The 17,852-nt window shown below is 42.1% G+C and overlaps 1 protein-coding gene across 1 annotated transcript in view; it reads right to left on the bottom strand.

Moving 5' to 3' along the window:
* Positions 1 to 17,852, bottom strand: part of prim2 (DNA primase subunit 2) — a 101,807-nt gene that overhangs the window by 24,779 nt on the left and 59,176 nt on the right. The window contains exons 9-10 of the mRNA XM_029640259.2: positions 16,616 to 16,688; positions 14,743 to 14,928 (exon numbers count right to left, since the gene is read on the bottom strand). Coding sequence (XP_029496119.1) covers positions 14,743 to 14,928; positions 16,616 to 16,688 — 259 coding nt within the window. The remainder of the gene's footprint in view (positions 1 to 14,742; positions 14,929 to 16,615; positions 16,689 to 17,852) is intronic.

Genomic DNA, 17,852 nt, shown 5'->3' with positions numbered 1-17,852 from the left:
AACCCCTGGACTTGACAAGGTGACCAGCTGCATCGTGGCAATCTCAGGAGCGATAAAAACTACTCACCAATCATATATTAATTATATGGTGCTCCTAAGGATTTAGGAAGCCACTTCCAGTTTAAAGATCACAGCCTACTGTATTAAAATTGTTCTAGGAGCGCTTTGGTCGGTGGTTTGACATTTGTGTAAAAGTTTCCTGTGTTACTGCTATTCATGCATTTTAATAAGTGACAGTGAGCACGGAGAGTTTGACACTAAAAACTTAGGACCTCGAGAACAGATAGTTAAGGGAAGGACTTCATCTTTTTTTGACAAGTACATCTACGAAATCACACAAACTGTGAAGTTGGTAACTTTGATTGAAAGGCCACTGTTTCCGGATGCCTACTGGTCCATCCAGTCAGAGCCACTCACAAGGAGCCGAGCTCCAAGGACAACAATGACATTTGTTAGATAAAGCCAGTTTAATTACACAGTGGCGTAGCTATTGAGTGTCAGAAGTGCCAGCAATTCAGTGCTCCGCTGAAAGACTGCCACACACGGAGCCACTGCGCACCCCACTTCTTTTATAACAGTAATTGCTGTATTAATGTCAACTGTTTCCAAAGTAATGTATGCAAATGCTCATTGGAGGAAGATCATTGCTTTTCCAGCACTGATCTTAAATTCCAGCTGGAATAAATTGGCAGCACGCTCTTTTCTTTGCAATTGCATCTCTGGAGAGTGTAATTCTCAAACAGAGTCCAAACCGATTCTACATGTACAACCTCGTGAAAATATCGGCAGTAAGACACCCACAGGTGGGTGATCCCTAAATGATATATATTTTAAAAACACGTGGCGCCAAATGAACGGTGAACAACTGGCAGATCGACATTCGGTGCGGTGTGCGCTCCCTTACGGAATGTCATTTCAAAACCCGAGAGCTGCTATTCTTTCCAATGTTTGACAGCAATATGTAGGCTAGTTGAAGTGAGATTGATGTAAGGCATATCTGACGCTAAACTGTAACCCGTAACTGAAGAGCTAGCTAATCCAATAATGAATCACAATGGAGACCTTTTGCCATTTCATAATTTATTTCAATACCAAAAATGCCTCAAAGCATTCAGATTCTGTTTTGCACACCTACCAAAAACAACAAAAGCAACATGCAGGAAAACGATGAAGCTCTCATTTCAAAGCTTTATCAAACACATCCCAAGAGGTAACAGATCCTAAGAAGTTGTCTTCAACGTGGAAAAATTGAGAAAGAAAAAAACCATACAAGCCATAGTAGCGTGCAGCCGGTACTACTTCACTAAACCCCAAACAGTCCTTCATTTCTACTGAGGGTTTTGGAAGAGGCTGTGTGAAAACTACAGAAAGCAGCCAGAGTGAGAGGAAGTAAAGCATGTTGACACGGCTGTTGGATAATGCAGTGTCTGCCCTGTGGGCCTACTGTACAGCCTGCTAACATCTCCAGTCCAACACACGTTGCCAATGGTGTCAGAGTAGAAAGGATAAGAAGTGTGTGAAAACTACAGAAAGCAGCCAGAGTGAGAGGAAGTAAAGCATGTTGACACGGCTGTTGGATAATGCAGTGTCTGCCCTGTGGGCCTACTGTACAGCCTGCTAACATCTCCAGTCCAACACACGTTGCCAATGGTGTCAGAGTAGAAAGGATAAGAGGTGTGTGAAAACTACAGAAAGCAGCCAAAGTGAGAGGAAGTAAAGCATGTTGACACGGCTGTTGGATAATGCATTGTCTGCCCTGTGGGCCTACTGTACAGCCTGCTAACATCTCCAGTCCAACACACGTTGCCAATGGTGTCAGAGTAGAAAGGATAAGAGGTGTGTGTGTGTACACAAGCCTTGCCGTGGCTCCTCAGAGACAGTCCATTGTGACTGATGTGGCACTAGGACTAATCCATTTGATGTGTAATGCCATTAAAGCATGTTTCATTTTAAATCACCACTACAAGCCTTATGACTAAGAACACCTTGTCAAATAAAGGGTGCAAACTCAGGGCAACATTGAAAATGAGGGACTCCACAATGCATCATGGCTCTTCCTAAAATGCACATTTGTCTGCTATTGCGGTTAAGAAACATGCAGCCTTCAGAGACCATTATATTAGTGGGTTGGGTAAATAGCTTGAGGATACAAGCTACATACATGCTACATAATTGTTAGGCACTTCCTGCCTATATGGATGACAAATACATGTAGTCTAACATTTTGGGAACTGCAGGCTATAGACTGGCTCTGGATTTAGGTGGAAAGCACAGAGGATATTGGATATATTCATATGTAAAGTCTTCTTAAAATCCATACAATTTTAATCCAACTTCAGAAAGGTTTCTTCAGAGAGTCCAAGCCCATAAGTGGACTTTACGGCAGAAGTCTAAGCAATCGCCATGTATGTTCAGAAGCTTTGTTTTTTCCAATACAGAAAGCCTTTTCTTTCAGTGTCAGGGTGCGAACAGAGCACAGCTCTTCCACCTTTGTCTGGCTGTGTGAAATGTATCAAGAGCAGACAGCAAAAGCGAGAGCGCTCCAAAGACTAATGCTTCGGCAGAGGCATTAAGCATAGAACTAGATGGAAACAGAGATTACATCCTGGGAGTGACTTGAATAATAAAAACCTGTAGCACCTTCAAGGAGCATTTCAATAGTTTGGAAGGGTTTAGCATGCAGCCTCTCACATACAGATTCGCCAGACACTCAATGTTCCTGGGTCAATTACCTAATTACCTGGTTTCAATCAAGGGCAGTGAATGAGAAACTATTAAACTACAGAAAAACTAAGTGCTATATGGAGGACCGAGTCATGAGGAGGAGTGGAGGGAAAAACAAATAGAACTGCTATAATAGGAGTTTCTGGTCTCAGTGTAGGATAATGAAAATAAACAAATACCTACATCTAAATACCATAAGATCGAGCATATTTATATTTTAGCAAACACTAGCGTTTATTTACTATGGGCCACCAGTTGAACGGGATAGCCTACCTGTCATGCATGGGTATACAGAACTAGTTAAAAAAGTTTGGACACACCAACTAATTCAAGGGTTTTTCTTTATTCTTACTATTTTCTACATTGTAGATGAGTAGTGAAGACATCAAAACTATGAAATAACACATATGGAATCATGTAGTAACCAATAAAGTGTTAAATCAAAATATATGTTATATGTGAGATTCTTCAAAGTAGCAAACCTTTGCCTTGATGACAGCTTTGCAAACTCTTGGCATTCTCTCGACCAACTTCATGAGGTAGTCACCTCAAATGCATTTCAATTAACAAGTGTGCCTTGTTGAAAGTTAATTTGTGGAATTTCTTTCTTTCTTAATGTGTTTGAGCCAATCAGTTGTGTTGTGACAAGGTAGGGGTATGTTGTGACAGCAGATAGCCCTGTGGTAAAAGACCAAGTCCATATTATGGCACGAACAGCTCAAATAAGCAAAGAGAAACAACATTCCATCGTTACTTTAAGGTAAGGTCAGTAAATCCAGGAACATTAAGAACTTTGAAAGTTTCAAGTGCAGTCTCAAAAATCATCAAGCACTATGATGAAACTGGCTCTCAGGAGGACCGTCACAGGTAAGGAAGACCCAGAGTTACCCCCGGTGCAGAGGATAAAATTATTAGAGTTAACTGCAACTCAGCTTGCAGACCAAATAAATGCTTCAGAGTTCAAGTAACAGACACATCAACATCAACTGTTCAGAAGAGACTGCATGAAATCAGGCCTTCATGGTCCAATTGCTGCAAAGAAACCACTACCAAAGGACACTTACTGGGACTATCATTTGTTTTTCAACAGGACAATGACCCAACACACCTCCAGGCTGTGTAAGGGCTATTTGACCAATAAGGAGAGTGATGGAGTGCTGCATCAGATGACCTGGCCTCCACAATCACCTGACCTCAACCCAATTTAGTTGGTTTGGGATGAGTTGGACCGCAGAGTGAAGGAAAAGCAGCCAACAAGTGCACATCATATGTGGAAACACATTCCTCATGAAGCTGGTTGAGAGAATGCCAAGCTGTCAAAGGCAAAGGGTGGCTACTTTCTAGAATCTCAAATATAAAATATATATTTGGATTTATTTAACGCTTTATTTTGGTTAAAACATGTTTCCATGTGTTAGTTCACTATTATTCAAACATGTAGAAAATCGTAAAAATAAAGAAAAACCCTTGAATGAGTGTCCAAACTTTGAACTGGTACTGTTTTTACAGTTGAAGTCGGAAGTTTACATACACCTTAACCAAATACATTTAAACTCAGTTTCACAATTCCTGAAATGTAATCCTAGTAAAAATTCCCTGTCTTAGGTCAGTTAGGATCACCACTTTATTTTAAGAATGTGAAATTCCAGAATAATAGTAGAGAATAATTTATTTAACCTTTTATTTCTTTCATCACATTCCCAGAGGGTCAGAAGTTTACATACACTAAATTAGTATTTGGTAGCATTGCATTTAAAAATAGTTTAACTTGGGCCAAACATTTAGGGTAACCTTCCACAAGCCTCCCACAGCTCAGCATTTAACACCATAGTACCCTCCAAACTCGTCATCAAGCTCAAGACCCTGGGTCTCGACCCCGCCCTGTGTAACTGGGTACTGGACTTCCTGACGGGCCGCCCCCAGGTGGAGAGGGTAGGTAACAACATCTCTAACCTGCTGATCCTCAACACTGGGGTCCCACAAGGGTGCGTTCTGAGCCCTCTCCTGTACTCTCTGTTCACCCACGACTGCGTGGTCATGCACGCCTCCAACTAAATCATCAAGTTTGCAGACGACACTACAGTGGCTTGATTACCAACAACGACGAGACGGCCTACAGGGAGGAGATGAGGGCCCTCAGAGTGTGGTGTCAGGAAAATAACCTCACACTCAACGTCAACAAAAGAAAGGAGATGATCGTAGACTTCAGGAAACAGCAGAGTGAGCACCCCCCTATCCACATCGACGGGACAGTAGTGGAGAGGGTAGTACGTTTTAAGTTCCTCGGCATACACATCATGGACCAACTGAATTGGTCCACCCACACAGACAGTGTGGTGAAGAAGGCGCAGCAGCGCCTCTTCAAACTCAGGCGGCTGAAGAAATTTCGATTGTCACCAAAAGCACAAACTTTTACAGATGTAATACATGTATCACTAGCCAATTTAAACAATGCTACTTTTATATGGTTACATACCCTACATTACTCATCTCATCTCATATGTATATACTGTACCCGATACCATCTACAGAACTGCGTTCTGTACAACCACTCATTCATATAGTTTTATGTACATATTCTTCATTCCTTTACACTTGTTTGTATAAGGTAGTTGTTGTGAAATTGTTAGGTTAGATTACTCGTTGGTTATTACTGCATTGTCGGAATTAGAAGCACAAGCATTTCGTTACACTCGTATTAACACCTGCTAACTATGTGTATGTGACAAATAAAATATGATTTCAAGCCCAAGGCTCAACTTCTCCGCTATTTTGGTTCCGTGAATACCACGCTGTAACAGCGTGAATCGAACCCGTGACACATGCCCAGATACTGTGTGTGACTGAGAGCGAAGTGTTGCATCTCGCTCATCTCAATATCTGCAGTGTTACTTGTGGCAACTTCATTTCGCTAAGTCTACCTTTAAGAAGTACAAATAAAAACAAGCAAGGTCTGTGTTACCCATGGTCCTCAAAGTTATTAGTCAATGCACAAAATGTTTTCTGATCCAAGTCTTAACTTTGGAAAGATCATTGGGGTGATAAATATGCAAAAAAATGTTTCAAAACCCAACTGGCATTTTTGGAACTTTTGAGAGCATTACATTGCAGATAAACATTGTTAAATCAGATGTTATGAGACAAATGAAGGCAGTGTAAGAGCTATAGTTTTCATGATGCCTGATAGGCTTTGGCCATATTACTTTCACCCATTGTGTTTTCAGATTAGTGGTGATGAAGGAAAGGAGACAACGAGAAGAGGATGTTACTTTAGAGATGATGTGCCCTTGACAGCCACGAATAAAATAATTGGACTCTGATCAAATAAGAGCAACTCTTTCGATATTGCTGCATAAATAGATTTAACATTGGACACAGAATTACTTTCCCACTGGAGCAACTCAAGTAAAGCAGCTACTTCAGTCAAGGGCACATTTCTTCAGCGTTCAAACCTGCTTGAAACGTTGACAGATCTAGAAGCCGTGAGTCCCACCCACTTTACACCCTGCCACCCTTGAGTGTCTCCTCTCGCTGTCAATTAGTGGTGGGAAGTCATGGAGGCGCAGGTGGGTTTTGTTGAGTAAACAGCGTCTAGGGCAGCCAGGTAGAGCTGCTTGATGGAGGAGACCTCGTTGGTGCTGTGGACTGTGATGTCTCAGGAGAAGGGGAGTGCTCTAATTAAACCAGCAGCTGCTTTGTAAGTGTGTGTGTGTGTGTGTGTGTTGCACGTGCGTGTCGCGTGTATGTGCGCGCAGGTGTGTGGATGAATGGTGATACTATACTACCGGTCTGAGCCTATTATCTCTGGGCCGATCCTGCGCTTGTTGAACACCACATGCCTTTTTTTTGACATTGGCAAGGGGACAGCGTTTTTACCATAAATTATACACCGCTTACTGCCTGAAGGTAACAGATCAAAATACACAGTAAAGTAGACCTTGGTAGACAGTAGAAAAATAGAGGGTAAGATTGAGAGGACTACCCAACTATTTAGCACAGCTATTCTGCACAGTAGTGGTAGAATATCTTTCCACTAATTGGCACAGAACAACCAACCACTCTTACGGCTCTATGCATAAGTGAACATAATATCAGGATTTGCATTCCAAGTATTGGGCCTACACAATTTTACACTGCAATAGGCATGAATTATCATCCTTATACCAAGAGCGATGTCGAAAAATGTGAAATGCTTCTCAATTAGACGCGGGCGGACCATTTACTTGAGCAGAGAAAGATAGTAGGGGCTGATCAATGAGGCTAAACTGTTGGGAGTGAAATTCCTACACGTAGCCGAGCTCTCAAACATCCCATCAGGCTTAGACTGAAGTCTGGAGACCTTCCCAGGATACACTGCGGCAGGCAGCAACAGTAACTTAGGCAGAATCTGGCTGTGCTGGGCTGTAGCTGCACACCAGTGGAGAATATTAAGAATCCTGAAGAGGGGTTGGGCTAAATGCGAAAGACACATTTCGGCTGAATGCATTCAGTGGTGCAACTGACTAGTTATCCCCTTTCTCCTGGTGGACTCCTTAGGCTGGCTGTACAGGGAGCTGCTTCTGCCTCCTCAGCCCTCTGTCTCAGTGGTCATCCTTCAAAAGCACCCCTCAGCACTTACAGCTCCGCAGAACAAAGCCTAGTGATGCATGTGTTTTTAAAGTTTACATTGGAAAAAAAAAAGAAAGAAAAAAACTGTCAATGTTGAAAAGCTTTGATGACAGCAGCTCTGCAATTTCCAGAAACAATCCATTGTTGTTTGCCCATCTATCAAGCCATCTGTCCATGAGCAAACGCAAGACTAAATTCACTACACAAACTCAAAAACGTGTCGAATAAAGGTTTTACAGTAATAAACAGTCATTAGGGTCTAGCCTGGAGTTGCATACCAATTGATAATCTATGCTCATCTCTTTTCAAACCAATTTCATTACACTTCCTGTGAATGATTCAGAGAAAACCAAACAAACACATCTTGTGAATTCCAATTACAGTGCCTAGTGGGGCTACACACCCCTTGCACTGTCTCCACATTTTGCTGCCATAAAATGACATCAAAACATTTATTACATTCGATTTTTCCCCCTACAGATGTAGTACACAACCTACTCGACACTTCCAAAGTGAAAGAAGAATTAGTTGTGCAAAGTTGGTAGAATCTTATTCAAAATGATTCCACCAACTATTAACTCTGGGGTGTGAAGACATATCCAATCAAGGCACCATGGTTTTTTCTTTCGTATTAATTTGGAAAATGCTATCTAATTCTTTCACTTTCACTGGAAGTGTGGAGTAGGTTGTGTACATCAGTAGAAAAACAATTCGAATTCTAGATCTAAAATGTGCATGGGAGGGGGATTTGTAAAAATGATTTAACGTCAAAAAGCAAATCAAAGTTTATTGGAAATAAATCCTTTGATTTTACCATATTTGACCGCAGAGTGAAATGTTGAATAGGTTTTATAGATTTGTAGGAAAAAACACATTTATTCCCTTTTTAGATTTCATTTCAAGGCAGCATAATGTGATAACTGTGCAAGGGGTGTGTAGATTTTCACTAGTGACTGTATAACTGAAGAATATTTGATTCTCTATAGGTCTGGATATTCATCCAACATAATATCGGTGTTGGTGTCAGCTTCTCGAGGTCAACAGTACAACTCCACAGGTCCATATGTCTGTGTTTATAGGCTCATTACACCCGCAGGCGCTATAAAAGATGCTCCGACACGCAGCTGCTACACAAGCTGCCAACACCTGCTAGACTGTAAATGTTTTTTTTGTGTTTTTTAAAATAAAGACCGGCAGCACCTTCGTCCAGACTTGCTGCTTTCATCTTCAGATGGAATGCGATTCGGAAAGGAAATAGGAATCACTAATGTAGATATGGCGTGTCCCTGCATGGCCAGTCAGGAGAATTAGCTCCTCTGCAGGTCGGTCCGCCAGTGAGCCAGTCTAATGAGTTTCACCCTGACGCACCTCACATTGTCCACGCTCCATCAACACAAATGTTGTCCGCTTAGCAGCAGTAGAGACCTGGTCTGTTCTGCCCTGCCGCCCCCCTGGCCTCCAACCACAGAGAAGAAAAGGTTGACATGGTCCAGGCTATTGATATGGAGCGTATGCGGTCAGAGTGCAGAGGCGCGAGAGACAGTGCAATATTGATGAGGGTTTTCTGAGGACGTAGTCATGTTACAGGAGCATGCAGAGGGCTGAGAAGGAGCTGGGAGAGGGCCAAGGGGCTTCTGGACATGATTTATTTACACCAAATCAGCTTCATACGGAACTTAATCAATAATGGAACTTACACACATTGGTTCATCACGAGTCGCCACGTCTGAGCTGATTCCAGCTGTTTCTCCTAATCGCACATCAGCTTGGGAATGCTTTTACAAATGCAACACCGTACTTGCGGTGGACATATTTGAGTGTCTGTTGACAAATAATTTACCTTCACTTAACCTCTTACACTCGTGGGAATTTGCCTATATGAATAGGGCTAAATTGAAATGTTTCTTACAAAATAAATATGGAACGTACATGCATAACCCTGGTAGCAATTAAAAGGTTAGACTAAAAGGTGAGGACAACAGTTCACCTGAATCGGAAAATATGGGGTAGGAGCAACACGAGACAAAACAATTACAAGGGTTTGAGTGAGAGGACTAACTGGTGTCTCCAAGTGGGCATGCACCTCTCCAAAGTGTGCACAGTTCCTAAGTAATTCCAATGCACTTTTATGACTCAAAGAAGAGTCTTCACCGATAAGGTGTTTTTTTGTTGCTCTGCTAGCTGTGCCGTTGAGGAACTACAGCAAGCACACTTGTAGTTGTTTTGATTGGAACACAACCCTGCTTCCCCGCCTTTACACAATCACGGTTGTTTACGCAATCCAAAAACGGTACATTATAAAATCGCAATCTGGGTCAGGCGGGCATCATTTGAAAGCTTGTTCTATTGCCAAAATGACTAGCAAAATACAAACTTACAGTGTTAGGCTTTCACAAGGCAAGTGCATTCAGCTGCGTGGTTCATTGCAAACTGTGTTCACAGTACAACAAACATCAGCTCCTTGTGTTCAGGATAACCCAGGGTATTAGCCATGTCATCTTGTAACTGTACAACAAACATCAGCTCCTTGTGTTCAGGATAACCCAGGGTATAAGCCATGTCATCTTGTAACTGTACAACAAACATCAGCTCCTTGTGTTCAGGATAACCCAGGGTATAAGCCATGTCAGGATAACTCCTTGTGTTCAGGATAACCCAGGGTATTAGCCATGTCATCTTGTAACTGTACAACAAACATCAGCTCCTTGTGTTCAGGATAACCCAGGGTATAAGCCATGTCATCTTGTAACAGTACAACAAACATCAGCTCCTTGTGTTCAGGATAACCCAGGGTATAAGCCATGTCATCTTGTAACTGTACAACAAACATCAGCTCCTTGTGTTCAGGATAACCCAGGGTATAAGCCATGTCATCTTGTAACTGTACAACAAACATCAGCTCCTTGTGTTCAGGATAACCCAGGGTATTAGCCATGTCATCTTGTAACTGTACAACAAACATCAGCTCCTTGTGTTCAGGATAACCCAGGGTATAAGCCATGTCATCTTGTAACAGTACAACAAACATCAGCTCCTTGTGATAACCCAGGGTATTAAGCCATGGATAACAAACATCAGCTCCTTGTGTTCAGGATAACCCAGGGTATTAGCCATGTCATCTTGTAACTGTACAACAAACATCAGCTCCTTGTGTTCAGGATAACCCAGGGTATAAGCCATGTCATCTTGTAACAGTACAACAAACATCAGCTCCTTGTGTTCAGGATAACCCAGGGTATAAAGTCATCCATGTCAGCTCCTTGTGTTCTTGTAACTGTAACAACAAACATCAGCTCCTTGTGTTCAGGATAACCCAGGGTATAAGCCATGTCATCTTGTAACAGTACAACAAACATCAGCTCCTTGTGTTCAGGATAACCCAGGGTATAAGCCATGGGTACAACAAAGATCAGCTCCTTGTGTTCAGGATAACCCAGGGTATAAGCCATGTCATCTTGTAACTGTACAACAAACATCAGCTCCTTGTGTTCAGGATAACCCAGGGTATAAGCCATGTCATCTTGTAACAGTACAACAAACATCAGCTCCTTGTGTTCAGGATAACCCAGGGTATAAGCCATGTCATCTTGTAACAGTACAACAAACATCAGCTCCTTGTGTTCAGGATAACCCAGGGTATTAGCCATGTCATCTTGTAACTGTACATCAAACATCAGCTCCTTGTGTTCAGGATAACCCAGGGTATTAGCCATGTCATCTTGTAACTGTACAACAGACATCAGCTCCTTGTGTTCAGGATAACCCAGGGTATAAGCCATGTCATCTTGTAACAGTACAACAAACATCAGCTCCTTGTGTTCAGGATAACCCAGGGTATAAGCCATGTCGTCTTGTAACTGTACAACAAACATCAGCTCCTTGTGTTCAGGATAACCCAGGGTATAAGCCATGTCATCTTGTAACTGTACAACAAACATCAGCTCCTTGTGTTCAGGATAACCCAGGGTATAAGCCATGTCATCTTGTAACTGTATATCAAACATTGTGATCATAAATGTTGACACTGTATATGACATGAGTTTTATGATATGGAAATGTAAATGACACATTCGGACTCACAGGTGTTTGGCTTGTATGACGTCAAAGCGGTATTTATTATTATCCTCAATGTACTGGATCATTTTCCAAAATACATTGAGTCCTCGTAATTTACAGCATTTCCCACACTCAGGAAACAAAAAAATGTGCAACGGTTGCCCAATTACCAGCAGGGGTGGGGGCAACTTCTTGTTGCACATGCAGTGCTCAGGTTCAGACCGGCTGTCAGTCAAAAGAAATACAGAGCGCTGAAGCGGCGACCCTCGGCTCTGACGTCATGTATAGCATGTTAGTGTACAGCCACGGCGTTCCAATTTAGGTGCTTATCGGTGTCCAAATCAAGTCATAAACGGGTATGAGTGTAAAGGGCTACCGTGGGATATCATAGCCAAGTACCCAGAGTCATCATGACTGCAAAACAGCAGAACCAAAGAGAGTAGTCATCCAAATTAATACCTTCCGGAGAAACCCAGAAATCAATGGCGATCACGTTCGCTTCCATAATTTTCTTCCTCCCTGTTCTGTAACATTAGGTACCTCTGGCAGCCAAGGCCCCGTTTCAGCCTCGCTGGCTCCAATCTTCTCAGCCACATGCTAAATGGGGAGGCTTTATGCAGCCTGCCACAAACGGCACATACATCACTGGGAGAGCCGCGACCTGCCTGGCACCAGCCTGCATCTCCACTGCCTCCTCCACCACGGGACAAAGGCCTGGGCTTTGTGTGTGCCGCAGTCCAGGTTCCACCTGAGAGGGCAGACAGAGGGGACCCAGCCACCCTGAAAATAGGTCACTTTGAGGAGTGGCGTTCCATGACCGGCAGAGAATCTGTCCGCCCGCCTGGGCTGGGAGCCGCTTAAACAGGACAAATGGTGCGAGGCTACTGTAGGATGGGGGATGTGGAGGAGGAGGAAGTGAAACTGGAGGAATGGGAAAAGGACACCCTCATTGCTTTTGAGAGAGTGTGTGAAAGTGGCTTCGCAGTAGTGAAGTCAAAGCAACTCTGAACTGTGGCGTGCCTCCATAGAAACCAGTACAGCAAGGTGAATGTTTTGTTCGTCACGCTGTACTGCTGAAGTCTCAGTGGAAAAGGCCAGTCTTGAAGGTGTCTCACAATGACCCTAATCTACTGGATGCCTAAGTCAGTCAGAAAGTTGAGAAGTGTGCAGGGAGAAGTGTTCACAGAAATAATTTAATTTCAGGTGTTTGAGCAGAGTGCAGCTAGAAATCAATTTATATGTCAAAATATACAGTATTGACTTATTTCACCTGACTTTTCCCTCCCAACTTGTGAAAATGGAAGGGCAGCTCAGTAAGTATACACTGCAGGGTGAAAGTGAGTGTAGAAATTCAAGCGTCAGTCAAATGGTGTTACTGGGTGGACATTGACCACAAAGTGAAACTCGAATGTGCATAAGATGAAAATGTTAATTTCCATGATTAGCTAGTCTAACTCATATCAAGTAGGCGTACAATGTAAATGTATGGTGTCTAATTCTGATTAAAACTTGTAAGACAATTCCAATTTCTAAGACCCTGTTTGAATCTATCTGCTTGTGTTGGGCATGTCAGTTAATATTGTGAAACTACAGTAATCTGTGGACATTTGTCTTCCTTATTGAGGATATTTTTGTAAAGTGGTGCTTCAAAACACATCTTGTCCCAAAATTACTCAGCTAGATCTTAATTTTTGCTCTTACAAAGAAAAAGTGGCAAAGGCACCCATTGTCTCTGCGGTGTTGTCACTGAAAATTGCACACAATTTTAAACAATCAACGAAAAAGCAGTATCTGCAGAAAGAGAACCATTGTGTTTCTTCTTCATTTTACATGACTGGAAGTGCATAAACACACATCTTATCCCTTCCCCACCTGTCCTTGTATTGTCACAATGTAACACCTGTATTTTTAGCCCTCCATTGATCAATACGATTGCTGCAGTCAAAGCACTTTAAAAGCATACATTATTCATCTTGTGGTATATTCTTCTCATTTGCAAGATAACACAGCTCACGAAGAAACAAACATAACCTTCCAGAAGTATGCTATTGGTTTTCTTTCACCAAATCATGTTGGTTTTCTTAATCCATAAATTATTCAAGCTCAACTGAAAATTCAAGTACAAATATACATGTACAAAAAGGTTCCCGTAAATGAATATCGCTGCTTCTACAGCATAACTGTTACGTATGTGCTGTTGATACATTCTAGCCTATGTATCCTGCCTGGGAATAACACTTGCAGAATCCTCATACGCATATCGTTAATGCAGATTAGAAAGCCTATCCTTCACCCCTGGTATGAATTCGCTGTCCTCCTGAAAATGTGGGTCAAAAAAAAAAAAAAGAGTGCGCCAACTCCCTCAAAACATTTTTCATTCTATAATTACAAAGTTTCTAAAACTGCTGCTTTATTTCATTCGTTTACCCACCATAACTGCTCACATAACAGGTACGTGCAATCAGCCAGTCAACAACACACTAACCGTACTGCCACAAATTGAAGCTCTTACCTGAAATACAGTAGCCACTAACATTACCGCCATGGATGTATACCACTAGAAAACAGAAAGACCAGCACACTTGACCTAACTAAGGGATGCACTATCGGGTGAGTTTCACTTTAACAGCCAGAGATACAGCAGACATCGAGTGTCCAAGACTTGAGTGGGCGAAAAATTGGGAAGTGGGTGGTTATTCTCCAGCTGAGCCTGAGGTGAAATTCCACTTGAACGATAAAGGAATTTACAGTGGAACAGCTTGAGTGAGCGCTCAATTCTCTTGACAGAGGATTATATTCAAATGTATCAGCTTTCAAAACACCTCCCCTAAGATAGATGGGAACCTCATCAGGGTTCTGGTGATTGAGGATCAATTGGAAAGAACAATTCAGATGCAGAATGAGAAGTGGAAACCAGGAGAGACTAGTTCAGCTGAGGACAGTCATTTTCTTGTTGAATGTACCGTAGACATGAAGTAAGACAGAATCATAACAGGAGGTGCATTCGCTGACAATTCTACAATTAAGATCCTGGAGGAAGGGCAGAACTCTTTCATCAATACAACTATAAAGTATGAGGACATTTAGGCCATACAACCAATCCGAGTAACTTAAGCTTTTCTTTGTGAATACATTGTGTTTATTATCCATGTACGATTCATTTCCTTCCTACCTCAAAATATTACTAGTTGAGAAATTGGACTGGCAATAGGCTCAACATATTGTTACGCACCCGAGAGGATCGCCTCAATTTTATGCATGTACTGTTGTCTCTGGCTGGAGCAGTTTTACACGCATTTAAAAAAAAATCTAATTCATTTGAAATCAATCTCAAATCAAGTCCAAGAAGGTTACCTTGTCAGCGTCCACTTTGCCCTTGACGAACTCGGACCTCCAGAACTGCAGGGCCTGGTCCAGAGTGAGGCCGATGCCCTTGAGGAACAGTCCGTACTGCATGCGCCCGCCGTGACGGAGGTGGTGGCTGTCCCTCAACCCCCGGTGGAGCTGCCTCATGCACAGGGGGTAGGACTTGGCCGATAGCTAGAGGAAGATACATTAACATATGCAGGCAAAAGGCAAGTCAACTATCTCACTCTACCATGGCAGTAATGCAATCAACAAGCTGCATGGAATTAACCATTTCATCCACCAATGACTCCATATTCAATATTTTATTTTTGCTCTATGAAAGCACAGATATACAGCCAGTTTGTTATGTCACCTGCGATATCCTAATCCAGACTAAGCTAAACATGTATCGAGGCCTGGCTTCCTTATCACTTAAAGCTGCGGTGGTAGGTACTGTGAAATAAATACAGCTCAATATCATGTAAATAAAGCACATGCACCTCTATACAATTGCCTTCCTGTAGACTTTCCTATCTTGTTCCATGTTCCCATTTTATTTTTAATGCCCTCACCATAGCACAGAGATGTAATGAAAAGTTCATTATAAATAAAACATTAATTGCTGATAAGGAGGAACGCTGATTTAGCAGACCAGCGAGAGAGAGGGGTTGCGGTGCCCGTCTAGCCCAGTCGTCTGGGGATCACAAGGTCCTGTATTAGCCACTCTTAGCTCAAGGCCAACATCACAGGTGCCGATCAGAGGTAAAACATTTAAAAACAACCTAGATCACAGACAGCCTTTTAATTCTGGTAGCAGATGTCAGGACCAAGTAGTAGAGGAAAGTCTTGCCAGTAGACCAGACAAAAGCTGCTTTCCTGATCGACGGATAGCCTTGGTTTATTATCCATTTCCTGCTCACCTTCATGCCATGCCTGCGTCAGCAGACTTAGAAAGAATGCTGTGATTTTGCCATTGAAAAATTTAGTACTAAATATGTTCTGCATAGAAAAAGAAAACAAAGCATTGTGTGGGTGACATTTCCTATTGTATTGGGGGCAGGGAACGTTTCATTCTGAATGCAAACATTTTGAGTCGAGTCCGTTGATTGAAAGGAAATGTTCTTGTTTATGCACCAGATCGTAAAAGGGCTTCTAATTTGATACATTACTTCCATTGATGGCGATTAAATGCAAGGAAAATCTGAAGGACAAAATTAGCAATTGCTGACGAGCAACTTAATTGGAACAGTAGTGGTCTCTGAAATGGAGAAAATGAAGAATGCACAGTGAGGCTAAGCTGAGCTGTGGCCTCGGTCAGTTTAACTGCCCCTATGAGAGACCACAATGGTTCATTAAAAACCCCTTCTGAATGTCCATGTAGAGAACGGCTGTGTCGCTAACGCAAAGACATTAGGTATGAAATCTGAGCACTTTTGCCTTTCAAACAGTAATCCTTGTGAAGACTGAAGAGACAATTTGCCAACACTTATAAGCATGACATGACCCTGTGCAATCAATAGACAAGAAGATAAAAAGGACTAAGACTGTGTGCGAACTAGCTACTTGTTTGTGATCCTAAGGAGGTCTGATTATGGGAAAGCAGCGATGTAAGTGGTAATAAAACAGTAAACGCTGACCTCGGTTTGCGGTGAGTAAAGTAACACTCCCTGTACTGTTCCCGCAACAGGTGTGTAAAAGACGTTTACCCTCCACTACCCCACTGATGGAAACATACAGTATGGACCAATACTGAGATCCTCTAGCAGCAGTTCTGTCCACCTATGACAGTTTACATTTCTGTTCTGATATAATCAACATCCTCCATCTTACTTGTCATCCCTAGTATAAATGTGCCCTTTGTGTTTCAATGCATACTCACCGGATCGATCTGCTCCAAAGAAATGTTCCCAATATTCTTCTGTATGCTGTAGTCCTGACCCACGTAAGCATGGCTACAAGGACAGAAATGGACAAACAAGAGAGGGGCAAAGTGAAATAGATGACTCCTGTCTATAACAATAGGTCCAGATAAATAACACAGTCAATAGCCTATAAAGTGCTACAGCAGGACATGGTTACATGGTTAGGGATCAGAGTCCATGACAACAAGCTTACTCTCCGCAGTCCCCATAGAAAGTTATAATTGTGCACTATACAGAAATGAAGTATGACGTATTTCATTGAATGGTGGATTGCAGAGACATTTTTTGCAATTTCCATAGAGAAATATGTTTCAAATGCCCTTACATTTGGGAAACAAGTCCCAAATGGAAATATGCAATGTTTCTCAAATAAAGTTTGGGGACCAGTGACCATTTTTCTGGAATAAGTCAAAAGTAATATTCTTCCTGCATGTTCTGCAGTTGTATCCATTTCTATTGTCCCTCCCAGCAAAATGTTGCATTGGTCAAGATCAATCCCATTGATCGATATCTGTGTGATTGATTTACCAGTGCCTGACATTTGAACAGGAGCCCTCCATAAATTAACTGACTTGTCTTTGTGCAACTTCAGTATGCCTTGCCAAAAAACTGTTGTTCAATGAAGAGGATCCCCAGAGACCCTATGTATTACACAACCTCCGTAATCTTACCCAGTTAACAAAACACTCAACTGTCTGAAAATTGCAGGAAGATACATTCATTTACACACTTTCAAAATCTAAATATTGCGTCCCCTCAAATGGCCTAATTTAGGCATCTTGATTTGATGCCATGGGTAAAGGTCAAAACCCTATTTAACCTACGAAAGCTTAATACATGTGAGGTGCGTCTTCTCGCTCCGATCACAGAGCCTTACGGCACTGATATAATCCAGATGACAGAAATTGAGACTAAATGCCATTTGAAAGGCCACTCGATTAAATGGAGCTCAACAGCCGGGTTACGGGCTAATCAGGTTTGTAAAACCATATCCTTTGACTTAAATTAGAGGCCTGGACCACGTATTGCCCATGAGGCAACATTAACAGAATATAAAGGGTCAGATGGCGATCATTTAAAAGAAATGTGTTTAAACAAGGTCCTTTTTCGGCATCACTAAAACGGTGTAAAGCTCCGTGCCATTGACTGTCACAAGTTTTACTACATCTGCAAGCTACTTAGATGAGGACATTT

Source organism: Oncorhynchus nerka, linkage group LG28 (genome assembly GCF_034236695.1).
Source record: "Oncorhynchus nerka isolate Pitt River linkage group LG28, Oner_Uvic_2.0, whole genome shotgun sequence".
In the NCBI taxonomy this organism is placed as follows: Eukaryota; Metazoa; Chordata; class Actinopteri; order Salmoniformes; family Salmonidae; genus Oncorhynchus; species Oncorhynchus nerka.
This window is presented reverse-complemented; position numbering and strand designations above follow the sequence as displayed.